The 27814-nt window shown below is 40.4% G+C and overlaps 1 protein-coding gene across 1 annotated transcript; it reads right to left on the bottom strand.

Annotated features, from left to right (window-relative positions):
- Positions 1-4296: 4296 nt before the first annotated feature.
- Positions 4297-27448, bottom strand: LOC307258677 (ras-related protein O-RAL). Its single transcript, XM_080038313.1, has 5 exons — positions 27326-27448; positions 9468-9677; positions 8989-9197; positions 6154-6331; positions 4297-5606 (listed from the first exon to the last, which is right to left on the bottom strand). Exons 2-5 carry the CDS (start codon positions 9579-9581, stop codon positions 5484-5486), a joined length of 624 nt encoding a protein of 207 aa, XP_079894439.1. The 5' UTR covers positions 9582-9677; positions 27326-27448; the 3' UTR covers positions 4297-5483.
- Positions 27449-27814: the final 366 nt, after the last annotated feature.

Genomic DNA, 27814 nt, shown 5'->3' with positions numbered 1-27814 from the left:
AAGATTGAAGGCTTTCTTTCTTACTTTCTCTATTTCTCTCTCCATTTGCAGTCATTTGTGCTGCTGTGTGAGGCTGCTGATAGTTTTGCCATTACAGCCACACAGTGCAGGTATGAACAAAGATATGCTTGCTTTCTTCTTCTGACAGCAGTAACAGCAGCAATACACTGCTAAGTTCTAAAGCCACTGACATAATGCCGATATAATAATGGCCATGTGTGAGGTCGTCCATCACAGTTTGGTGTTAAAAATCTGTGTTGGAACCTTTTGTGTTTTTGATTTCTCAATCTCATACTGAATTCATATTAAATAGTGTCTGTTTAATACTACATTAGTATTATTTACAGTTTTTAGGTTTTATGTGCACAGCAAAGTTAACTTAAAGAGGACCTATTATACTACTTTTCTGGTCTTAATTTCTTGTTTTACACTGCTATAGAGCAACCTGACACGAATCACATCACAAAAAACTATGTAGATTTTCGGGAAGCTCTTTCTCTTATTTTGGCGATCCAGCACGTCCTGTCAACACTTGAGTGTGTGTGCTTCGGCAATCTCCGCTCCCTCCGCCTGTGCATCGGCCATCTCCGCTACCCTCCCCCCCTCCTGCAAACCCCACTCCGTTGTGATTGGTTACCTTCCTTCCGGAACACTTTCAGTGGCGGGAAGTGCGAGCATGGACCTATAAGGGCGCGAGGCAGACGCGAGGCAGACGCGAACAGGGAAGTGACAGCATTACCATACATGGAAACATCCGCGTGGTGACTTCACAAAGTTACATGCGACGTCACAAAGTTACAAAGGGTAGACCGCTTTGAACACGTGACTTCTCGACTGGCTAGAATAGTGTTTAGTGCTCGGCACAGACACCCCAGACGGTCAGCAGGGAATACGTCGAAATGCATTTAAGTCATTATTTGATAATTTAGTATGGTTAAGCATGACTATGAATCATCATAACAACGTTTATAAGTCATAAAAGTCAAAAAGCATCATAGGTCCTCTTTAAAGCTATAGTGCATAGCTTTGTAATATCAATTTATGTCAGTTACATTCAAGTCATTGACACAATGTTTATCAAGCCTATCAGCTCCTCAAAAATCTCTGCATTTCTAAGTATGGCATTGTTTACAAACTAGTGTCAATCACAGACACTGGCACAGGAGCTCAAGAAGCGCCCACAAAATGTTTCAGTAGCCTAGTTTATTCTACTGCTTTAGGAAAAAACCTGGACGTACAGCAGAAGGAATACAATCCATGCATGATCACTAAAGGCTTACCTCATCTAAATTTGCTGACGATGTTGTTGTAATTCATCAGAATTCCTCATGGGGACAACAGAAGTTACACAGTATAGCTTTAAGTCCAAGATGTCTAAAGAATAACATACACATTTAACATGATATTACTACTGATGTCAGCCTTTGTCAATGGATGCATACAGATCATTGTAAACAATTCATTAATTCATTGTTTAGCTGATAAACGTTCATTCAGTGACACTTCAGTCAGTCAATAGTTACCATTGACTGGAGCCCTGTGGTGAAAAAAGCCATGCGAGAGCTCTAATGATACAGACAGAAAGCAGCAAACAGCCTGACAGGGTCTACAGACAAACCAAGGCCGCCATCACATGGTCAAAATGTGAACATGTCCCCCAACCTCCCCTCATGAGACGCATGCTGTAACAAAAGCAGGCTATAGGGCACAGCACAGTCACTAAAATAGGAGTTATTTTCTGTCCATTGCATTTATCTTATAGGCAGAGGCGCAAATCCACTGAGTCTGTTTCTGTTCCTGTATAATGAAGGACTGTGATGGTGCTTCATCACCTGCACATCCTCATGCTCCAACATTAGCTCAGATATAATGAGGGTTACTCAGAGGACGGGGGCCCCTCTCTGCCGAATGATAAAAGAGCCCGGAGTGCGCCGGTGACACTGCATCGGTCATTAGCCCGGCTCACTTTGCCCTTTCATATATTTCTAAATAAGTGCTTTCCTGCGGGCTTAACGGACCACCTAATCTGCCTACTTAGAGGTGCAGGGGGGGGGGGGGGGGATCCAGGAGAGGTGAGTGTCGGGCAGGTGAATGTGCTTATCAGAGCAGTGACATGTTTAGCTTCTCTGCAGGGAATGCCGCCACAGGCTTAAGAAGCTGGAAATGTTCACCAGCAATGTAAATTAGGGGGATGGCTTGGGGATTAGTGTGTTAATATGCAGTAGGGTAAATGAGTGTAAACACTGGCTGACATTTAATGTTAGACTTTGAAAAAATCCCCACAACATTTCGCTCTGCACTCTCCCCGTTAAAGATGAACACTGACTTTAAGGTTCTACAATGTAAGTTTTTTTTCACTTAAATTTGACTGTTACTATACTAAACTTCTACTCTAAATATTATTTTGAGTGCCCGCTACATTAGCGCCAGAAATACGCATAAACTCAGCAAGTCACATGAAATCATAAAGTTTGACTAGCACCAAAAATAAAAGCAAAAACACTTTTTGTTTAACTATTCAGCTCATTATTTGGACATGGCAGAGCAGTCAATAAATAAACCGCTAATTCCTGTTCCATAGTAACGTAAGTACAGCTTTAAGGATCCACCAATGTGTTGGCCACCTGGGGATCGATACTTAAATATATAATTTTCTCCAAGAGACCTTAGGAGTTAGCAGTATTATCTCCAATGCTGTTAACATGCACTGCCTGGAGCTGCTGCACTGCCAACACAAATAGGTGATTGATTACGGATCATGAGGGATTTTTGAGTGTTGACAACCAAGGGGATACATGCAAAATAGTGCTAGGAGAGGATGAACTTTCCCTTCCAAGCTGATTCAGCCAAATAGAAATATCACTGGGAATCCTATTTTTAAATAAAGTTAAGTAAGAATAAGGTCAGTATAAACTCATTAAGAGTAGGTGAGACACAGATACGCCTTAATAGGAATAATAGAGGAATATACAAGCGTTTTCTTAATGTAATATTTGACTCACACCTTCTGTTTGTTCATACTTAAAGTATAATGTTTCTTTCCTTTCACATAAAAGGACACTTCCTGCTATCCTTCCCAAGAAAAACATGCTCACATATCACGTGTTCTCATATTATGAAATGAGTTTGGCTGCCCTGGCCACCCCAGAGGGTTAGGGGATGGGAACCCAAGACTGCTTCCTCCTGCCATGTAAGATAAGCCTGTAAGGTTAATACAAACTCTGGTAGTACATCACTGTCAAAGTCAAGAAAACCAGGCTGCTGGCTCCCTCTCCAAGATGGCAGCGGAACAATCGATGCAAAGTGAGTAACTGCCAGGTTAATTTGACTAAACTGGGGCACAGGATGCCTGTAAGGGGACGAGGAATGACAACCAGGACAGTTTTACTTCTGTGGCTGGCTAATGCCAAAGCAGCTGTTTGGTGTGTATACAGCAAATAGTGAAAGCAGTTTGATTACCCCCACCAGCCAGCAGAGGGCAATATTCAGAACCAAGTGTACTGGTGGGAGTCAATTAATTTGAATGACCCTGCGTTCCAATCCCGATACTTCCCTACTATTTAATTGCCAGAATTTTTTTTAGGATGTCCCAATACATGCACGTCAGTTGTAGTATGCTGAAAATACATAAATGCCCCTCTAACTCCAATAGCATTTTGGAGTATTCGTCTTTCTTCTTGACATTTATCTACATAATGAAAAAAAATCTTCCTTATCCTGTGGCACTTAAACTCTTCTATAGTTTAGTATGTAGTATAGGAAAATTAAAAAGTATGTGATTTGGAATGCAGGGTGAGTTTCAAAATTCAATTAGATCATATCAACTCTTAAATTAGATTTTAATATAACATCTAAATTATGATTGCTCAGTGTGCAAAAGCATACAGACACAATGTTGTATGTAAATATATGCGAGTGAATATTTTTTATGCAAGGAAATATATGAATGTGAACATATTTATGTAAGGGAAAATGTGTATGCACATACACACACACACACACACACACCTAAGGGTTTGGTGAGACCAAATTATTTCCAGTATTTACAAAGAGAAAAAAGCATTTATTCAGCAAACCTCTCCCTGCAGAGATAAAAGCTACTCACAGCATAAAGAAGGAAAAGAAAATGGGGGACATGTTACAAAGAAAGGTTTAGGCAGTGGTAGAAATATCTGGTTCACTGTAGCACTTGATTAAACAACAGTTAGGTAAGTGGCACCCTCATCAAATCTCCACTCAGACACAGACAGGTACACTCACATGTAATTAACACACATACTGTACATCCACAAACACTTTGATTTGTTGTGATTTTGTTGGCACAAAACTGTTTAAAAATCTCCAGCGTGACCCCATTCAGTCCACGTCTTAGGTATTGGAAATGTAGTGCATGTTTTTTTCAAAGACAGGAATAAAAAGAACAGATTTTTTTTATGGATTAATGCCATCATGGACCAGAAGTAGGATGGCATCCTGGATTGTCAGCACCTGTTGAACAGTACAGGATCCAAACTTCAACAGGAAGTCATCTGCACTGTCAGGAAGCTTACATTGATCCTGGCCGAAGAACAACATTAAAAAAAACAGAGATAGTCTCTCCTTCAAGTCACTGCTCATTTACCAACAACAAATGACTAGAAACCTCAATAAAACCTTCTTTTCACAGCCTTTACAGCAAATGTTGAAATATCTACAGTAGCCGTGTGTGTGAGTGGCTGATAAATAACCTCACCACAGATTTGGGGGTGATTTCTGTGATTTAGAGTCAGCTAAACTTTAGGATTGGTGCATCTTGTGATGGCTTTGCTTTAATCATGTAAGGTCTGCTGACAAGAGTGGAATAAAATAACCATGTTTGGCAGCAAGTCCTTTGATTGGACTGTCTGGTTTTTCTGTGGAAAGAAAATTACACACAAAAAACATGGTCGCCTCAAGGGTTCTACACTGAAAACATTTTAAACCTCTTCAACTGACAGGGCTTTAAGGGTCATCATAAATGATTACAAATATGACAGACATTAGCATTAGAGCTAAATTGATAAACGTGGATTCAAGAGGTCTTTACTAACAGAATAGGAACTACGTAGGTAAGATTAGGAGGTAAAGAAATAAAGGGTACTTGACAACGACTCAACAATTTCAGTGACAAACACACTGAGCCAAAGTCGAAGGCAGTTTGATGGCTGAGTTAAACCGTGGAGAATGTCTTGAGCAGCAGAGTTAGTGTTTGCAGTTTGGTCATTGGCTTTACTGTGAGCCATCGAGCACTGTAGTCCCAGTGAATGAAACAGCAACTCAGATCTCATGAACAATTAAAGAATGGCAACAAAATAATGTAAAAGTGGTTGTTCTAAACACTAAACTATAACAAGCTATTTAAAAAAAGATCAAATTTCATTTTGAATGACAATGGCAAGGACACTCTGCTTTTGTTCCCCGACCTAACAGTTGTATAGTGGGTTGTCAAGGTCTGTAGAAAGAGTTCAAAGCAAACAGCATCTTTCTTTGAAGCTCTTCTTGTTCTTCTTGTTCTTTCCTTTTCCGTTCTTGTCTTTGTTTTCAGCCATTTTCTTGCCTCGTACTTCGCGCATCAGGTCGAAGAATACCTGCGGAGAGAAAGACAGGGAAACAATTGAACACTTTCAATTCGGGTCACTACAGTCCCAACCATGACATTCTGATGCAGTAAGGATAGAATGAAAATCCTACACTCGAAATGAATCAGTTTAGTAGGTGTCCCCGACTAACATAAGTCAAGTTAAATCTGATTGGTGGAATCATATCTTTATTTGACTAATCGTCGAATCATGCTCCATATTCTCATTTGTGACATCGGCTTCCATTTTTTCACAACAAATGAGTTATTTTCACATTTTTATTAACAGTATAAGAAGCTGATATTCATACCACAATAGGAAGTGTATCATGATTTACTGGGAGAAACCAATTCCATGTAAAATCAGACATTTAGCACCCCCATAAGACTAGCCCGATCCTTGTTTTATAACCACATTTTGTAACTATTCGACTGCGAGATTGTTAGTCCAATCAGGCTCCTTGGATTGAATGGTGGAATACTTGAGTATTTGGGGTCACCCCTACAGTTTGGAGGGCTCATGTACTCATGTGCGATGCGTGTGTGTGTCCAGTCACCTTGTCGACGTTGGCTCTGGTTTTGGCCGATGTCTCCACATACTGGACCCCCCACTCCTCAGCCTTCCCCCGGGCCTCGTCCACAGAGACCTGCCTCCGCTCCTCCAGGTCAGACTTGTTCCCTACCACCAGGAGAGGGATCTTGTCCTCTTCCGCCTTCACCCGCAAGATCTGCTCCCTGCCAGCACACAACACATTGGGTTGAACATAACCGCAACGGTTGATTTAATATAAGATTTACACTGACAACATTTTAAAAAAGGTGCACTATGCAGTTTCAGGGGAGGGGGATTTCTTTACATTTGCAGAGCCTGCAGTTATTTGACAAAACATATGTTCTCTACATGTAATTCTTGGTTTTTATTCAGGATGATATCATTATTCAATAATAATTTATTTTGGAGGCACCTGGAACCAAGTGTAAGACTAGAATGTGTTTGTAAATACAACTGTGGACCCTGCTCCTGTAAACAACAACAGTGAAACAGTACCTTTTAACCCTTATGCCCTATTAAAAAAAAGTTACAATGGGACCGTTATGTAAATTTTGACCTTTAAAGCTATTCTTACCTTTGTAGAGTTTTTACACTTATTTTAAATGACTTTAAAATGGTATAAATAAGGTTTTTACACTCTAAAATGCATGGTAGACCCACCAGGAATAAAAAGAAACAATTATTTCAGTCTCATAATATTAGGTGAAAACTACAACCAATCAAATCGTTCGGACCGAACGATTTAATTGGCCGACAGACCTGTCTGTTTGCCGTCTGCTTGTGTACCGCGCATTCGTGCACGCGCGTCCTCAACGAAAGGGTTTGTTTTGATTCCACGGCAGACAGTAGCCTAGCGAGTAGCGACCATTGTAGAAAAGGTTACAGTGTTGTTATTTCTTGTTATTTCTTACAGTGTGTTAAGCTGTGTTTTGTTTAGTGTTGGGCCGTGACGTCAGTCGGCCAGAGAGCCAGTTCAGTAAGTTTCCTTTCGCTTCTCCCTCGGTGAGATGTGTGTGAGCAAGTTGCCACAGTAAGCCATCATTCGTGTTTATCTGAGTGTAAATGTGAATCACCCGTGTGTGAGTATGTACATGTAGTCCCGATCGCTGTTATAAGTTATAGTTTGTGCATGTTATTAGCGGCTGCGATTCGCGAGTCGCAACAGCTGTTCAAACGTCTCCTCACGAGCGGAGTTTAAGCCTTTGTTCTTTTTCCGCGATCTATATGCGGCTGTGCCTGTGAAAGAAGGAAAATAAAGAGCGGATAAAACCCTACTCCTCCTCTCCTAGTGTCATTATAAGCATAAGTGGTGTTCTGGCCGACATATCTGAAGTGAAACCAGTGATACAAGCAGATCAGCGCGGTACCGGTAGCCTACTACAGCCACCAGTTTCTTCAGCCACAATATAACTCACTTTGTGCACGGAGACAGTATTAAGCAAGTAAGTCTGCTTGTGTAGCCTAAATTAAGTTTCTTCAAAAACAAAACAAAAAAAACGGGGATAGGAATGAGGGGGTGGGGCTGCATTGGAGGAAGGCGGGATATTATGATTGTGCTGAAATGCTCAAACTCACATCCATCCGAACTGCTTTAAACTGCATTAAAATGATTTTTTTCACAATTTTTTTCTTCATTTTTTTCATGAAGGGGTTGTTATTGAATTTATGTTGTGATTTAATTAATCACAATTAAAAATTAACCCTTTAGATGCCAGTTTCGATCATATACCACCAACCGCTTTTTTGAAAAATACACAAATTCAATATTCAAAATTTTTTTTTTAAACTTTGATTATTATTAGTATCACCGGTTCACCCATCTGAACAATAGGTGAGAAAATTGAATTTGGGGCATTATTACTTTTTGAATAATGTCAAATTGAATAAAAAAAGTTAGATTTCTACCATTGACTTACATTATAACAAATTTTTGCCGCTGATTTCCCATTTTACTGCAGAAAACACAATGCAATTGGGTAAAATTAAAGAGAAAAAATGTACCCATTTTATCATCGTCTTTATTTCAAAATATGAGTTTTTATGATGAAAACCACTCACTAAAAATGACAAAATAACAGCCTTTTTCTTTTTTTTTAGTGTGTGAGTTTGTGTGTATTTGTCTGTGTGTGTGTGTGTGTGTGCAAGTGTGCTTGTGTGTGTGTATGAGAGGAGAGAAATTACAAGGGGTACAGATTTGCAGCCCTAATATCGTATGACACATGCAAACACACACACACACAAATACACACACAATCTTATTTTGTCATGGACATGCAGACATCAGTAGGGATGGGAATCGAGAACCGGTTCTTGTTCAGAACCGGTGCCTAGTGAACCAATTCCTTGGAATCTTTAACATGCCTGCTTAACGGTTCTGCTTAACGGTTCCGCTCGTTGCAAATGCGTCATGACTTTACACTCACGCTGCTTTGTTTTGGTTCAGAACGCAGCAAACATGGCGTCGAGGCAGAAGCGCTCTAAATGTTGGTTGTAATTCAAGCGAAAAGGCGACAATAAGGCCACTTGCAACAATTGTAAAGTTTCCATTTCGTCAAACGACACACGCACAAGCAAGCGCGCAGACGCATTCCTCCATTTTAAAACTTGTTTGGGGCCCCTGTCTATTTATTCCAAAAGTACTATACAACAAGGATGTAATCAAACATTCAGAACCATATCTATCATATCAGCAATGGTCAACATATACTGGCGAATAATAATAATTGAATAATGTCTAGGGCTAATACTCATAGCAGTCGAAACTCACATAGGTGTACCATTCACAGGTTTGCAGTCCCTCCCACACACACACACACACACACACACACACACACAGTACCTGAACTCCACAGTGGCAGAGAAGGACTCTTGCTCTGTGATGGAGAAGACCAGCAGGAAGCCCTCCCCGCTGCGGAAGTAGTTGTCCCTGATGGCAGCGTAGTCCTCCTGGCCGGCTGTGTCCAGAATGTCGATCTGGACCTCCTCCCCATCCAGAACCACCTTCTTCCGGTAGCTGTCTGCCTTGGTGGGCTCATAGTCCTCCACAAACTGGGGGATGAGGAGAATGGCAAGTTGTATTTACATGCATAAAGCTGCCCCTCATGTGCAGCTACACACAGCTACACTGGTCTAAAAAGGGAAGTGTGTCTGAGCCATCTTAAAGGATATAACATCAGATAGCTGACTGAAACATGCTGCTTGTTAGCAGACTGTCACACTCCCTTCCCTCATTTGAGTGTTGTTGTCACGGTTGCATGACACCATCTGTCATCAGGTGAAAAGCAGCGACTAGAGAAGTGTTAACTTCTGTTTACTCACCTCGTCATACATGAACTGCAGGGTGAGGGCCGACTTCCCCACACCTCCACTGCCCACCATTATCACCTTGTGCAGTGCCAGGGAGCTCTGGTTCTTATTTTTACCGGTAGCCATCGCTGAATTCTTCTTTGTGTCCCTTTCGCACACTCACAAACATGCGCACACACACGCATATACACTTCTCTGCACCCAGACAATCTCTGACACAACCTGTGAATGACAAAAGTGGAAAACATATCAGTACCTCCAGTAGGGTTGGGAAAAAAAATCGATTTTCCGATTAATATTGATTCTCTCTCGGACGATTCTGAATCGATTCAGAAAAGTTGATAATCGATTTTTTTTTTTTTTTTTTTTATAATTTTTTTTTTTTTTTTTTTTTTTTTTGTAAATACTAATACTTCCTGTGCCATTGCGCATGCACACCACACATGTGCAAGTTGTTTCCAAAGTGGCTTCAAAAGGGCTGAGAGCAGCAAACCCATGACCTGCACCGGCTTTATCTGTTTACGTTTTTGTATGAGAGCTGAATTCCAAGCCATACTTTTTGTACAATGTGTTGAAATGACATAGAAAATAATAGATAATAGAATAGAAATCCTATAGAAACATGATTTACGAGATTAGAAATAAAATAAAACTGAATCGGTTTAGTTTTTACATACTTCCATATTGTGTTGAAAGCTGCATTGATTATTGCACTGTTCATAGAAAGTCATATTTGTGACAAGAAAAGCTTTTCTCTTAATACAATATTAGAGAAGGCAATTCATCTGTTGATTGTCTTTAATGATCATCACAAAAGTAGGAAGTGATTAGCAAACTCCGAGTAGCAAACTCAGATGTGCATATAAATATATTTTTGAAATTCACACATGGGTATGTACATAAAAAATGTTTGCATTGAGATGCATTGAAAATCGATTTTGAATCGAATCGTTGACCTCTGAATCGGAATCGAATCGAATCGTGAGGTGCCAAGAGATTCCCACCCCTAACCTCCAGTAAATAACCTTGGTATGTAGAACACTAGGGCGAGGACATATGGCAGTTGTTACTTAACAGCTTTCAGTGTGACAGTTACTTGCTGTGCCAAGGCACTAGGCTCCACTCCAACAAATCTTCAAACCTAACCCCCACCCATTCCTAGTAAAGTGCCAAATTGCCTTCTCATGAATCTTATCCTACAACCTTATAAAGTTCGCCATCAAAAGGTCGTCGCAGACGATCAGTAGCAATGAAGCCATAATTCTGCACTGCGGAGGCGGCGTTTAGGAATGCATTAAAAAAGGCGTCATGTGCTAGCCTCGTTAAAAAAGAAGGGAGATGTCACTGGCCGTCTATCTTCACTACTGTATATGAGCCCTGTCCTCAGAGGGGGAAAGCTCAGAGTCAATTGCTTTCACCTGACTTCCATATCTTTTGTCTCTGTCAGACACTACTGCTTCCAACAGTGAATGAAAACTGGTTAGGTTGTAAATACCTGCCTGGCATGTCTCAACCTGCATATCCTTTGAACGGACACAGGAACTTATTGTAATCAAGAGTCTTGGATGTGTACAGAAGACAAGCAAAAACATCACATTGATCTGCCCTTAATTGCCATCGATTGACAGAATATATTACACTAGTAGGACTAGGCCTACTATTGCTAATGATGGTGTTATATATTTGAGCAGAGACAATCTGCTAACTGTTGTACAATGACTAAATAAAACAGACATCCATATACCAAACCTTTCTGTCACTTAGTGGGGCAATAGTTGGTCTTATAGGAAAGGATATAGGGTCCAACAAACCTTTCATTTAGTGAGTATGTCTTCTGCTTTGAGGTAGTATTCATTTACATAGATTTCAGATCATCAGTTTCTGTGTAATACGTTAACTCCACTCTGTGGTGTAATTTGGAAAGAAATTAGGAATATTTATAGGTGTTAACAGCCAACATTACCATAAACAATGATTGTATATTGGCAAATTTAAAGTCTAAGCATGGATAGTCTGACTGTTATGGTACACAGCAATAAAACGGCCATTAAAAATGCCATTGAAGGCCAATTTTATAGATCGTTTCAATCCTTTCAGGCATTTTTCCTCTAATTGTAATGGTCGATAGTTGAACGCGGATGAAAGACAATGTGACAACACTGCTGTAGTTCATGATTCCGAGGATGCATATTAGCCCAGCGAGACTGCCTCTGGGAGTTCAACCAAACAGCAGACATGCAAGCCCATCACTTCCTGTGGATGACACAATTCAATTAGCTCCTTGCTAATTGATACTAATGACATTTGGCTTTCATTAGTTAACCCTTTGGCAACTCTGAACTCAAGGGTTTTAGGTCACTGTTGTGTTTGCGGGCTCCACCCTTAGCATTCCCTGCTGGATATGTCCACAGTAGGCAACCAGTAAAGTTTACCAACCAACAACAATCCATATACTCACTTCACCATAAACTATTAACAATGAATGAAGTACACAGAGTTGAGCATCTGATGTCAATTTCAACAGAAGTCAGATTAAATAAATACCAAAAGCAACAGTGATGTGACTAGGCATGGGACAATATGAACATTTAGGTCACAATTAAGGTGGAGTCAGCGATTCTGGATAATGCTTGTTGTCAAATCTATGAAAATCTCCTCACAATCCACTACTGTGCGCCGGAAAAAGAGCTAACTACCTAAACTCTGTAAATGGGTATGTGTAAACAAACGGTGTGTTAACAAAGGGGGCCCACCATAGCAACATGCCCGTTTACAAAGCCTATGCTGTGTAGAATTTGTTTTTTCAATGCACACAGTACATAAAAAGGTAGGGGATTGTGAGGAGATTTTGACAAAATGACAAGCTTATCCTGATAATCATCCAAATAAAAACGTTAACTCTAAAATGGCTCCAAAATATACTGGAACTATTGCATCAAAGATAGGACATATGGTGACAGGTTTCGGCTTTAGGAAAGATGCAGCTCCCCCTAGAGGCAATTCAAAATAAATCAGGAAATCAGTAAAGGACAGTGAAATGAAATTCACCAAATTTGCGATTAAGTCTTCTATCCACCCATGGATGCCTAGTTCTTTCAGACACTTTGACTTGGTATCCTCAAAGTCTCTTGTCAGTTGACTCAGTTTGGTTGTTGTCACATCAGAGGAACAAACCTCTTTCTTCCTTTACTTCCATTCTCCAGATGGCTCTCTCTCTCTATCTGTAGAGAAGAAAGATGTCCGCCCTCTTCTCGGGGTGTCACACTAATGGGAGCACAGAGCTGATTCATCGCATTATTCATAAACTGCTCCTCCCCGACGGTAAACATTTCAACATATCCAGCTCATACAGAGATGACGCGATGATGTGCACTGTCTGAGAGTTAACAAGACATGGCTGAGGACAGAAAACCTTCCCACTGATGGCAAATAAATGTATTTTTGTATAGTTTTTCGTATCACATAAGCATTATGTGATACTCCTGGTGTGAAAAGGGCTGCCACTAAATTATATACTGTATAAATATGCAATTGTGTGCATGAAAGGACAAGCTGCAACATTTCCTTGCATTGTTCAAAAGCAGAAGGGAACATGTGGTATGCGTCAGATTAACCTAGAGTACATGTCAGTGTGCCAGCCATAGTGTGACGGCATCATGGTTCCTCTCTCCCTGAACGGGAAGTGGAGTCTGACCTGTGCTCTTCCTGTCTTTGTTATCAGTTAACCAGACCAGTGAAAGGGATTGGAAGGAAGGACACACACACACACACACACACACACACACACACACACACACACACACACACACACACACACACACACACACACACACACACACACACACACACACACACACACACACACACACACACACACACACACACACACACACACACACACACACACACACACAATATAAATAAAGCAATCATCCATTAACATGCAAAAAAAGTACTTCATCCAAAAGGTAGTTAAGACCTTACGTTACACCATATTTCAAGCAGCTGCAGCAGTTCACCAGAAGTTATAATGGAGGGCATTGGCAAAAAAGGAATTAAGATTCAGGCCTGACCCAGATATGGAACTGAAGTCTGCTTAGTACTGGTCTTCTTCAAGGGGATGTATGCCTTTTGGAGAAGGGAGGGTATAGTCTGTTCTGATTGCTTTGCTCCTGAAATATAGATGACACCAGGCAGTGCAGCGTGGGCTACAGGATTTCATTAAGATTTCCTTTGGAGAGTAGGCCTGTGTTCTCTGCCTGCTCACGTTCACACTTAGGCCTTTCATACCCCCGCAAAATCGGAGCCCATTCAGAGCTAGAGCCAGTGTTTTGGTTTTACACCGCCAGAGAACCGGCTCCGGGCCTGTAAAAACCGGTTCAACTCCAGCCCCAGGATTGAGCTGGGCTAGAGATGAGAACTGCCTGCGCCAGCGGCCGGGGGAGGGATTATCCTGACCAACCAGACCAACTCAAACCTCATGCCCGCCATATTTAAAAACACTGCTACTACGAGACGTAAACATAACATAATTACCAAACGTAGCGATCAAATTGACCGACGAAAATACGCTGTATGGGTTAACAGAGCAAAGCGAGAGGCAACACGAGTAAAAATAAGACGTTTCCGCCGCTGCTTAACGCTAGCTTTCATTTAATTTATTTTCATTTAACTGTTTTTTTTTGTTTTGTTTTTGTTATTAACATCATATTACGCACTAGTAAGGGTCTTTCGGGATTTGCTGTTTAGAGCAATATATGGGGTGGGTTCTGGGTGGGATGGGGTGGTGTTAACTGGGGGTTTAGCTGATGGGTTATCACCTGCTGTGTTTTCAGTTATCTGTGTTTTCCTTTTTTTTGTGTTTTTTTTTCCTCTGTATTTTGCTACTCTTTTTGTTATCGGAGCAACTCTTTTTACTCTCACTATAACTGAGCTAGATGAAGGGAAATCTTAATTTAATTAGTTGGAATGTCAAGGGGCTAAATCACCAAGTGAAAAGGGGTAAGGTCTTAACCCACCTAAAACGGCTCAGGGCTGGAATAGTTTTCCTTCAAGAAACCCACTTGCATGACTCTGACCATGGGCGACTAAGTAAATGCTGGCTAGGACAATTTTTTCATTCTAATTTCAGGGCTAAGGCCAGGGGCACAGCTATCCTTATTGATAGTAATATTCCTTTTGAGTCCTCAAACATATCAGACAAAAATGGACGTTTTATTATTGTTTCAGGCAAACTTTACAATAAGTCAGTCATCTTGGCCAACGTCTACGCGCCTAACGTCGACAATGTAGAATTCTTTAAGAGATTTTTTTCTCAACTCCCTGATCTCAATTCCCATTCTCTTATTCTTGGTGGGGATTTTAATTGTTATCTAGATCCAGTCTTAGATCGCTCTTCCCCCAAACCTGTCACTCTTAGCAGATCTGCAGGTTATATCAAATCATTTCTTGCTGATTATAGCCTCTCTGATCCATACAGGTTTTTATACCCCACAGGAAGAGAATATTCATTCTTTTCACATGTCCACCACACTTACACCCAAATTGATTATTTTGTTGTTGATAATTCATTGATGTCAGACCTTAAGTCATGCAGTTATGAAAGTATTGTGATCTCTGATCACGCTCCTCTGCTCCTTCAACTGGCTTTCTCTGACGTTGAGTATACAAGAAGACAGTGGAGACTGGATCCATTGCTGCTCACAGATGAGAGTTTTCTTTCACACATCTCTACACATATTAAAACTTTTTTGAGTATAAATAAAACACCAGATGTGTCCAATGCAACAATTTTGGAAGCCCTGAAAGCCTATTTGAGAGGTGAAATTATATATTTTTTTAAATGGAGGTTCTTCTGATGGGCCGGGGTCATGCTGTGGTAAATATCAGTCCAAATTAAATGCAATGTGCTGAATGAATGCTTTAGCGTCAGCCACGAGAGCAGCGGCGTCGGGCGACGTACACCAGGGCTCTAGACTGCGACCAAATGCTCGCATTTTTTGAGATAATGCGAGTACTTTTTAAATCTAGGGGCACGCACGCGACCGGCAAATTCGCCGAGAGAGAGAGAGTCCACGAGTGATCAGTGAAACGATCAACTGCGCGGATCACGTGACCTATTCTCCTCTCAGTGTCCCGCTGTCGTGTCTTTAACATGTTGCCAACTGGCGACTTCTTCCGCTATACCTGCCGACTTTCCGCCATAGCGATAAGGCTGTTAAAGACCAGCGACACATCTTGCAACTATTTTTTTAGGCGCGCTCACGAGAGCAGAGTAGCAACGGCTTCTGTCTACTCCTCCCGCTGACAGCACTCACTCACACGGGCAGTCTGAGCTGAGTCTGAGCAGACCCCCGCCACCTGCAGCAGCCAGCAGACAGAAAGCACTGTGTGACAGGTGACGTTTGTGAACACGAAAATTATTTTATAGGTCCACGTTCAATAGGCCACTGCATATCTATAATAGTGGAAAGTGAGTTTGGGTATGTTAATAGGCCTAGTTCATTTGTAAATAGAGGAGTCAGCAAAAATAGAGGAGGAAAAAATCAGAGGGCTCAGGTGTAGAAGGGGCTGTGGTAAAAATGGGCAAAAAAAAATCATTTTCCTAAAGGAATGTCTGAAGGAAAAGGTGATACAAAATCAAAAACACAATGAACTGTATCATCTGTTGTCAATCTGGTCCAAAACATATACAAAACATACACCTACTGATTGTATTGCTGCAGTGCAATACAATATCAGTAGGCCTTATTTAGTTAAAATTGGGAAACATTTGAATAGATGCGTCGCAGGTCTATTTAAGGTGTGCCCCTACATTTTCTGCTTGCACCCCTAAAAATTCTGAGTTAGGGGCGCAAGTGCTCCTAGTAAAAAAGGTTAGTCTGGAGCCCTGTACACATACATTTACAGTGACGTCATGATGTTGCTCTCTTGCCAGCTCCATGGCTGGCTCTGGTCGGTGTGAAACCGACCGGTTCATAACTTGGATAAGGCTGTAACCAGTCCAGTATTGAACTGGCCCCAGCACCAGCCCGTAACTGGCTCTTGGTTCTTTTTGGTGTGAAAGGGGTAACTTTGGCATGCTGCATGCAAAGTTTGCCAGGACCCACACAACAGATACTGAGGAAAGATTACAACGGACAGCCAGAGCCAAACAACCAGTGTTGATGCTACCAGGCCTAGAAAATTGGCCATTTGCCTAAAATACAACATCCATCATGCAAGGATGCATGCTCTTAACTAGACGCTTCGATCGACAGGTACTGATGAGAAACAGCAGACGTCCATAACTGATTAATCACTGATCATCATTCGGCTAATTCACATAAAATTCAAATGGTGACTTGCATTTGAAAGTATGCCTGTTTTTAATCTTTGTGTTCAAAAAAGTGCAGCTTTCTTTCCTTATGCGACTGATACATTTTACACTTGCACAGGCTGGGGGATTAGCTGGTGCAAACAGACCAAGTGTTAGCACAGTGACAGTCGCATTTAAGGTCAAGATGCCATAATTTCACTCTGAGCAAAGTAGAATAAGTAGGGCCCTATGATTTCCGCGATAACGAAAACGCGGACGGAATCACGGAATCGGGCAATAAAAACGGAATCTGCTTGTTAACACGGAATGTCACGGAATTCGCCATTATTTTGGTGAAATTCAATTTCCAAGGCAAAGGGAAACAACACGGTTGAAATTAAAGCAGAACTAGGGAGCAATTATGGTTTGGCGACATCTAAAGACCAAACTACTGCCGTGAAAAGTAGAGCCTGGCTGCAGTAACGTTAATGTAACACACGGTGCCAAACCCCTTTCACAAATCTGTCTATTCAATGTGTACTTATTAATTTATCCATATACGTAACTCTGGCATGTACATAACTTAACCTATTGTTAATAATATGGTCTGTTTATACATTCGGCATATGATTAAAGCATCTAAAAGGCACGTAATCATGTTAAACGTTTACTGTTATAAGTTATTAATACCACTCGCTCCCGCAGATACACAGCACAGGGAGGTCTTATATTCAGCCAATTCTAAAGGGAGTGTTGTATTATGGAACGGCCGCTTCGGTACGAAATTCCAGTCCCAACAATGTTTCCTACACGCAATTATAACTAGCGTCTACAGCCCGTTGTTTTCATGTAGTGTAACCTACCTGTAGTGTTACATTATTCAGCTGTTGCCGTGATGTCGGCTAACGCTGATGCTAATGATAACTAGCTCTCTGTCGCACAATAGACTGTAGGTTGGTGTTGCAGCCCGCTGTTGGGTGAAGGGCTGTCCCACAGGTAAAAGCCATGGACTTATAAAGCCTGTCCAATATTCACTCTAGTCCAGCTTCTTGAAAAGTTTATAAGGACTTTATTATTTATGTAAAAAAAAATATTTAATGCTTCACTTGAAGCACACAATTAATGGCTTTATTTTCTTATATAGCCTAGCTACCCAACAAATCTGTTTTTAAGCACTAAAAACAGTGCAATGTTGTGATGTATTTTAAATTTAGCCTTATATCTGATTAAATTGTTAGAATATTATTTGTTCGCAATAATTAGACACTCGTTCTGATGACGAAATGAGTGTTAATTGTAAAAAAACGGAAATCATGAGATTAAAACGGAAAAAACGGAATTTGTGAAAAAATAAAACGGAATTTGGAAAAAAATAAAACGGATTTCATAGGGCCCTAAATAAGTGAATTTTTGCTGTTCACGTTTTTATATATCATAGCCATAGTTGCAGAGAACCTGGTGACACTCATTCCAGAGGTCACAGGGGTGAGGAGATTTCCTCTCCACATCTGATGGAGAAAGCAGGGGCTTTTCTGGACCAATCACAGAGCAGCAGATTCCAAGGATGTGAGAAGCAGATGGGCTCATTGTGACGGTTTCTCTCATCATCAGTATGGGTCAACTAAGTCAACCAAAACATACTGAGGTGGCCTAGAGTGGGTGTGTGGATCAATCAAGACATTGTGGTGTAGCATTGATGCTAGGTGAATATCCAATAACAAAGTGTTGCTGATGGGGAAATTCCACTTACAAATACCTTGACATTCATCCTTCTTGAGAATGTTGCTTTACCTACCTCTATAAACTACCTTGATAAACCTGCTGCCAGCGACACAAGCCCCTCACTTAAGGTTCAACGTTCAAGGTGTTTTATTAATGTCCTAAGAGGGCACATTTGTTCACAGCAAAGGAGGTAGTGGCTAAAAACACAAGACAATACAAGACAACAATGGACACAAAACACAACAGTATGTACACAAACCTGAGGAGTCATAAAGTGCTTAAAAATAAAGTGCCAAGATTATGTTCCAGCTGTAGATCATAAGTCTTGTTAAGTAAGTCTCACCCATAACATGTTTATAAAATGTATTGTCCAATGTCCACTACTCCTGTGACAAACTAAATGTGAAGCCCCTTGCTTCAGCTACATATCCAACTAGTCAGAATTACAGCTGACTGTGGGGGAAAAAAACAATATAACCTAGATGAGTCACATCAGTCATGAGGAGGTTACTAGTGTAAGAATGGGGTTTCCTGTTTTCTCACACAACGACTGGGATTCAAGATCCTAAGGTTTTTTGTTTATCCCCGAGCAAACAACAATGCACTATTTAACAGCAAAACACAGCAATGGCTTCGCAGAGATGTCACTAGGTAGCAGATGAAGCATATATCATATTCTATGGCCACTGCCAGTTGAGATTAGGAAATGCTTCGGTGCACTTAAAAACGAGGAAGACGCGTTCAAAAAGCATTCCCCACAATGCATACTAACAAGCCCTTGCCAGGAGAGTACACAGAGGAGCCTTTGAGGAAAGCAGGGCAGCGGGGAACTAATTCCTCTCTGTGGTACAATCACCCCTACTTCAGCTACACTTAGTGTGCTCATTTTTCAAATACATCTCCATTCCCAACCTGTTTTTGTCTCTCTCATTCGTATGGAAATCATGACCAGGGTGTAGTGCAGCAGATGTTGCTGAGTTCCGCCGTCAGAACATAGGCACAGGACAAACATGACACCACGCTGTGATACTGTTTAGAGAATACAGAGAGCAGATAGCCGTTCTTACCTCTCCGCAGCTAAAGCTGAACATCCTATCCAAACAAGCATGGCTTCCCTATTATGTATTCACTCCACAGGGTTGATTCAGAGTGGATAGTTTAAGTCTCAGCATGCATTCACTAACACATGCTCTTGCTACTGCTCAGTAACCCACTTCTCATTTCCAACTTGATAATATACATAAATGTTATTTTACCTGAGAGGAAACACATTAGGCTCAGTAACATACCACCCCACACAATACTAGGGGGGTATATGGTGCTTTCTTGGTTTACTGTTTGGAGAGTTGTTAATTGAATAGCGTACTGTACATTGCTAGGGCAGTTTGTGAGCAGCTAGATAGTAATAATGTCAGGTTTGCAGGCTTATGATCTTTCCATATGACAAGTAGTTGAAACAGGCGGACGTGACGCTGCTGTGTATCAACTCCAGCTACCTTTGCTTGCCTTTTATTATGCTTGTGTGTCATGTCGATTGCTTCTCATGTTTCTCTTGTGTTTTTTGTTTGTTTTTGTTTTATTGCTTTGCTACCGAGTAGCACTAAAAAAAATCTGTTCGGGAATGATAAAAGGTGTTCCTATTGTTTTTCTAAATGACCAGGCTACTTTAAACAATGACACACACGCAGGATAAAAAAAGGTTCTATTGAGGGTAAACTTAAGTGCCAGCAGTGGGCTAAGGGGAATTGATCCATCAAAAACATTGTCAAGTCAAGTTACAATAATATGAAAACAAATATTTGTACAACTTGTTCATCCTTAGGAAACAGGATGCACTGCTAGTCATAGCTAATCCCTTACACAGAGCAATCACGTCTGTAGCACTGAACATTTCGTCAAACTTAAATAGACCAATGGGTAATAGGATGTGATGTTTCCTCTTTAATGAGTAGTTTTGTTGCTGGATGAATACATTAGGTTTCTACAGTAGCTCTGGTAATGACATATTCTTCAAATGGCAAAAAAAAATCTTCTTGTAGGATAGAATATAGTAAAGAAGTTCTATGAACAAATAGTCTATAATCCCTCCTTCAGGGCTGTACAGTGCGACAGCATTTGCTACTGAAATTGATCACGTGCGATGATGAATACAAGTCCACTCGCACTAGTTGCTAATGAGCAGATGCTGTCTCTTTGAGACACAGAGGAGCGATGCACAACACTGCTTAGTGGGCTCTACATTAACACTCGCCAAATGCAGGTGAATGTAGTCTTAGGTGAGTAAGTTATTGAGTCCACCCGCTACTTTGGCTAGTGAAAAATGTGTGCTCTGGATCTGTGCTCGTGCGGCGATTCTAGCGTCTAATAAACTTCACCAACGGTAATAACCGGAAGGACACGGCTATCAACATTAAGTTAGCGCGTGTGCAAACAGAACATTTCCTGTGCGCCTTCACATTAAAAGCCTGTTACTAGCCAAATGTGAGTTGACTTTTATTTTGAAGCCAGTAAGAACAGGAAGTTAGCGCTTCACAGCTCTGCAGTGCTCTAGCTTGAAAATCAACTCCTTCAGCTGCAGAGAGCAGTCAACAGTAGGGGTGGGAATCTCTTGGCACCTCACGATTCGATTCCGATTCAGAGGTCAACGATTCGATTCAAAATCGATTTTCAATGCATCTCAATGCAAAACATTTTTTATGTACATACTAGGGCTGGCCCGAATTATTCGAATACTCGTTCGGAAAATTAGTATTCGGAGCTTAAATTAGTATTCGGAGCTTCGTTTTTTTTTTTTTTTTTATTGTTGAGAAAATGTAATGAATGGTGTGATTGTTGTTGTAACTGGGCGACTTGGTGCCATCTACTGGATCCATTTGGAACGGCAGAACCACCTTTGAACTTTGACCTAGTTGGCTGCTGACCTTTTCAAAGCCGGTGATACACGGTGATACACCAGCTGTATGCTACGTGACGTTACCAGAGCGAGGGATGCAAACTATAAGCGACACCAAGCCGAGAAGCGAGAGAGGTGGAGGAAGAATAGATAACTTGTTTCCCTTAACTTTATAACACAACATTAGCGGGATCTTGGGAGGAAAAGTAATGCTTAGGTAAATGCTAACCTTAGCTTAGCTGTTTGTTTACGTACAGCGTCGCGCCCATAAACTGTGACTGGCTTGCTGCAGAGTGTGAATGTCTTGGCAATACCCGGTCAATATAATGGATATAATATGGACACATAAGACAATCCATATTCGGTACTTGTTATGGATTTATTGTACAAATTCCCTGAAAACAAAGATGCACGTTCCAGGATGAATTGAAAAGTCCCGTAAGGCAGGGCTCCAGACTAACTTTTTTCATTGGGTGCACCGGTGCGCCTAACTTTTTCATCTAGGTGCACCAGCATATATTTTGGGTGCACCAAATTAGTGCTGCATGAATTGGAGAAATGCGATTATAGTGGCCAATATTGCGATTTGCGACGCAATATAATAAATGGTAGGCTATTATGATTCTACTTTCTTGGTTTTCAAGGAAGATTTGAGAATATTGACAGCTTCGATACCTGATCTCAATTTAAAACAAGCACATATTAAGAATCAGTGAAAATATAAAAAATAAAGCTTCTACTAGGCCTATACTGTTTTCAAAATAATAAAAATTATAGTTAAAAAATGTAATAAAAAAAAAATACTTTAAAATTAAAATAAATGCATTCCTCCAAAGACAATAGTCTCTATAAGCATTATCGAGTCTCCTTATCGATCCGGGTCTTTATCGATACCACTATCCATACTTTTCTATTATTTTGTTGAAAGATAACTGGTATTATTGCTTTAATTGCCCATAAGATGATCAGAGCTCAAGATAGGATGTTAAACAGGTCATAATTCCATAGTTAGGCTACTATCTATTTTATATTGCTGAAAAAACAAGTTTTTCACCAAAACTGTATTATTAAAATTTCTCTCCAAAAACCAAAAATTATTATTTTTTTGTTACATTTGAACACACCATGATGACCTTTTATTTACCTTTGCCTAAAATTTATATTACTGAGGTGACCTGAACACAACACATTTGACACCGTTAGCAACTTTTTTTTAAGCTAACTAGCTCTATATCACATGCTATATCCTGCCGATTTTAACATGGATTTGAAAACTGGATAACTATTTTTAACTGACAGGACTTTCTACACCGTCCGGTTGTATGATAACTACCGCTGCTTTGAATGACTGTTGATGCGCACGGTGCCGACTCTCCGAGCCCGTCTGCAGCAGCAGCTGTGCGCATTTTTTTTTTTTTTTGGACTACAGGTAGACGGATACTGAGTTGAAGGAGTTTTTTTCAACCCAAAGACAGTTCATGGTAGGCAACTCTTTTATATGCCTTTGTTTTCCGTCACAGTTCAGCGTGGATGCTGCTGCGCGTCGGCGTCCATGTTTGTTTGTTTACTCTGCTGTCGACTCGGCAACCGTCTTGCACGCCGTGTAGGTGCGCGCGCAGATACACACACACACACACACACACACTGTCAGAGGGGCGCTACCAAAAAGACGAGAGGAGCAGTTGGAACGTATAGACACACGCGCGCACATTTATCCTACATTGAATCGCAATCGCAGCAGCCAATTTTGCGGTTATGTAATTGCACTAGATGCTCACATAGCAATTAGATGAATCGTGCAGCACAACACCCAATATTACATTTAATATGACGTGATCAATTTCAGGTGCACTGGTGCGACCAGTGGAAATATCTGGTCGCACTCCACAGATTTTTGGGCGCATGTGCGCCCAAATTAGGCGCACTCTGGAGCCCTGCCGTAAGGGCTGCGATGGCAGAGGACAGCTGATTTGGAATGGAACAGCAGCTGTTCACGTCCACGGGAAAAAGTAAGGAACTCCAACTTACTTAGGCCTACTAATTAACGTTCAAAAGCTATTAAATCTTCAACAAAATATGCAGATACTGTCAAAATCGGATATAGGGATTATTAATGTTTTTCTTTTTTTTCTTTTTTTTAATTATTAATCTTGTTTTTGATGGTGTGTTTTTCTGAAGCGAATATCCGGATAGTCGCTCGGAAAAACCAGCGAATATTCGAAGCCTGAAAAATGGTATTCGGGCCAGCCCTAGTACATACCCATGTGTGAATTTCAAAAAAATATTTATATGCACATCTGAGTTTGCTACTCAGAGTTTGCTAATCACTTCCTACTTTTGTGATGATCATTAAAGACAATCAACTGATGAATTGCCTTCTCTAATATTGTATTAAGAGAAAAGCTTTTCTTGTCACAAATATGACTTTCTATGAACAGTGCAATAATCAATGCAGCTTTCAACACAATATGGAAGTATGTAAAAACTAAACCGATACAGTTTTATTTTATTTCTAATCTCGTAAATCATGTTTCTATAGGATTTCTATTCTATTATCTATTTTCTATGTCATTTCAACACATTGTACAAAAAGTATGGCTTGGAATTCAGCTCTCATACAAAAACGTAAACAGAGATAAAGCCGGTGCAGGTCATGGGTTTGCTGCTCTCAGCCCTTTTGAAGCCACTTTGGAAACAACTCGCACGTGTGGTGTGCATGCGCAATGGCACAGGAAGTATTAGTATTTACAATATATATATATAAAAAATAAAAATATTAAAAAAAGAAAATCGATTATTAACTTTTCTGAATCGATTCAGAATTGTTCGAGAGAGAATCTATATTAATCGGAAAATCGATTTTTTTTTCCCACCCCTAGTCAACAGTAGTCTATTTAAACAAAGTTTTAAATAAGCCACTGAAGAACTACTCCCAACACATTCACAACAACCTATTTAATTTATCCTAAATTGTACCAATACTTATTTATTTAATAGGCTATGGTTAATGTTTTAAAGTTTGGTTTTAATTAACAAAAGGATATTTTCAAAAAAATATATATTAATATGTATGTATAAACAAAATATATAGATATTATTTTTATATTTTTATGGGGAGAAATAATTCTGAATCAGCAAAAAATTGCAATTGGCAGGTTAGATTATTTTGTCTAAATTGCAATCAGTGCACCCCTATTCATTTTTCTATCATTATTACTGCACACACTAGGATATAATATTAATTGAGAATCTCAAATGAAACCAAGATGACATGATCAAAGGTAATTAGAGCAAAATGCAAGGGTTAAGGTTATGCAAGTTTTCGATCATACTTTGTGTGCTACCAAATTTATTTTTGTGCTACTGATTTTTTTTGCTTGCTAGCACCAGTGCTACCACCTAAAAAAATAAGCGTACAGCCTTCTTTGCTGACAGAAAGCAGACAATTGGTGGCTGCTAAGTATGCACTTATACATCACCATCTCCTGCACATCATAATAATTTAATTTCAAAATCCACTAAAAAAAAAATTAAAAGTCTGTCTGACCCTTTCCCTCCTCCACTTCCACTGCCAACTGCATTAGCAGATGGTGTTGTGAATCCAGAGCTGATTTTACACACTAAGAACCCAGGTCAGTCAGGAAGATCATCAGAAAATAAACATAAAAATATCAGAAAAGCAGATGGAGCTCTTTGATAAGACAACTATAGTACAGGCCAATATGAGGGAAATCAAGTCTGGCAGAAAATGCTTGTCGTATTCTTAGTAATAGGAAGGAGCCCAAGATGAAATCTTATAGAGTACATAGTTGGAGCTAAGGGGATAATCATCCATACAGTCTTGACAGAAAAAGAGGAGGAATGCAGGGCCAGTCCAGCCTCATTCACAAGACCTTTATCTGCCTCTGATGCAATGTGCTTGCTATGGGTCTACAACAACTATGCAGAAAAATATTTTTCCATTTCCACAGATTCTCCTCTAGCAAATTACCATAGTTTGCCTGTTGCTGACAGTATGTCGACAGCTGATTTCATATTGAGAAGTCTATTTTGACTTTTTATACCCTCAAAGATAAAGTGGCATGGCTGTGAAACCTGCCAACAACATTGGCTTTGGTTATGGATCATATTGTAAAATGAGTTTGTAATATATAGGCCTCAGAGAAAATAGCGTAATCAATTTCTCTTTCATTAAACGTGTCCAATAAATTACCGAACAAATCCAAAATGGAGCACATCCCAAATGCCTAATGTCTGAACCAAAAAAATCCTGTATTTATTCGGTGAAGCAGACTATGGAGGGAAGACCATAAAACAGCAAGTTTAAGTATTTTTGGGTTGTCTAAACTAGGCCTTATTCACCCTTGAGACATACACATTTGGAATGATTAATTATATCACTTTCCCAAGATACGAAAAAAAAAAGTTTGAATTATTATGAGTTGGAATATGTGTGTGTTGCTTTGCCAACAACACTATCTTCAGCCACCTGTCTGCAAACAACACAAGGCTGATAAGAGCTGAGGACGGTTACACCCATCTTCAGAGGAAAGCATTAGTAAACACAGAACATGCAAAAACAAATACACATGTGTCCTGGCAGCTGCCACTCCTGTATACATTAAACATGGTCTTCATGTACTTAACTCAGTTGCTCCACTGCCTTTAAAAAAATAACTTTCCCATCGGCAGGGTCAACAGAGGTCGGTCCTACTAACTCCAAAAAGAAGAGATGTAACTCCTTGATTTCATTTAGCGGATTTGGACATCATACCTCACATGTTCAAATGGCGTGGGGGAAAAGGGGAGCGTATCAATGTCCCTAGGGCTCAGTGGGATAATATGTTGGGGAGAAAACTAGGCTAACTTATATCTCAACTCAAGCTATTGGTTTAGAAATGAATCAATAAGGGGCGCCCTTAGCTTAGTTGGTAGGGCGTCCCCCCCATGGGCCTCGGCCAGCAGCGGACCGGGTTCGATTCCAGCCCGCATCATTTAAAGTCAGTGTATTTGACTTTACAAATGCATGTATTGTATCCAAAACACCATATTCCAATTTCACTGAATTAAATGTCCCAATGTCCTGGGAACTTTGAGCCCTGGGAACATTGGGATGACCCCGTGGAAAAATACTACCGTTAGTAGGCCTACATTTTTTTGCTGACGGTAGGATAACAACGAAGTTAGAGAGAAAACACGAGCCAGCTATGGGTGTGTCATCTCCTGAGGGGGGAGACTTTTCAGCACAAACTAGTCGGAGTAACTCTCGACGGGAAAATACATTATATTTTAACAGTTCATTATATTCAAACAACCAGCTAATAAAGCTACATAAAAAGAAATACAGAAAGAAAAACAAACGCCGACGTTACACCACCTGTCGAAACGCTAGCTAGCTTCACTTTGAAGTTGGTCAGAAGCTATAGTTTGTCGGCAGCTGACCAACGACAGCCAATGCTAAGAAACACGGACTTTGCTAATAAATGCTAAGACTATAATGTCTGCTACACACAGCCTACCGTAGCACAACTTAGGTACAGCGAACAAACACATTAAAACACATTTGTTCCTATCACACACACTATCCGGAGTGCCAATGAACAAATGGAACTTTAGTCCATGCCAGTAAAGCTTAACATACTGGTAGCTAACCTAAAGAGAACTAACCATATGGACCTATTATAAGAGTAACTAACCAGCGATTAGCCTATTAACATGACGTCCGATGTTAGCATTATTTACCACAGCCGTTAATGACGTATACACTACGACCCTACAGCAGACACTGCAACTCAGTTTAACCAAAGACGAACTAGTAGATATATTTGCACCTATCCTATATTTAAGCGATCACCCCCTCTGGGTCCATCGGTCGCTCGCCCTTCCGTAAAGCCGGTGTGCTACTGTCTAACGGTCATTACACACAGTACCCAGTTATTCCACTCCATTGAGCCTTACCCCAGCAGGATTTTGTATTTCTGCCCTCGGGTCTGTTATCTTGATGACTGCATTAATGGAGCATTTCGAGGCATTGGTTCTCCAAAATGCAAACCGCTCCTGCAACAAAAGCCCCACCTTCCGGAAGTGAAAACTACAGATGACAGGATGTCACGTCATCGCCACCTCCCGTTCTTTATTTTAGGCCTGTCATCACCACTGACCTATTCAATGCGACAAAGTAGGCTACTCTTTCCTAAAAGAAAACATTTTAATAGTAAGGCTATTGGTAGGCTAAATAGGCTACACAGGAATTCACACAATTACATGTTTTCTTTCTTTATTATATTATGATTTATGTTATTAAAGGGGACATATTATGCAAAATCTCGGTTTTAAAGGTGTATTTCCAAGGTCTACTAGAAAAGGTTTTCATGGTTTATTGTTCAAAAAACCCAATAGTTTTCTACCATTTCCCATTTCTTCATCGCCTTTTCCAGCCTTCTCTGC

The sequence above is a fragment of the Ammodytes marinus genome (genome assembly GCF_949987685.1).
Source record: "Ammodytes marinus genome assembly, chromosome: 12".
In the NCBI taxonomy this organism is placed as follows: Eukaryota; Metazoa; Chordata; class Actinopteri; order Uranoscopiformes; family Ammodytidae; genus Ammodytes; species Ammodytes marinus.
Note: the sequence above shows the minus strand (reverse complement) of the source record. Positions and strands in the feature narration are given on the sequence as shown.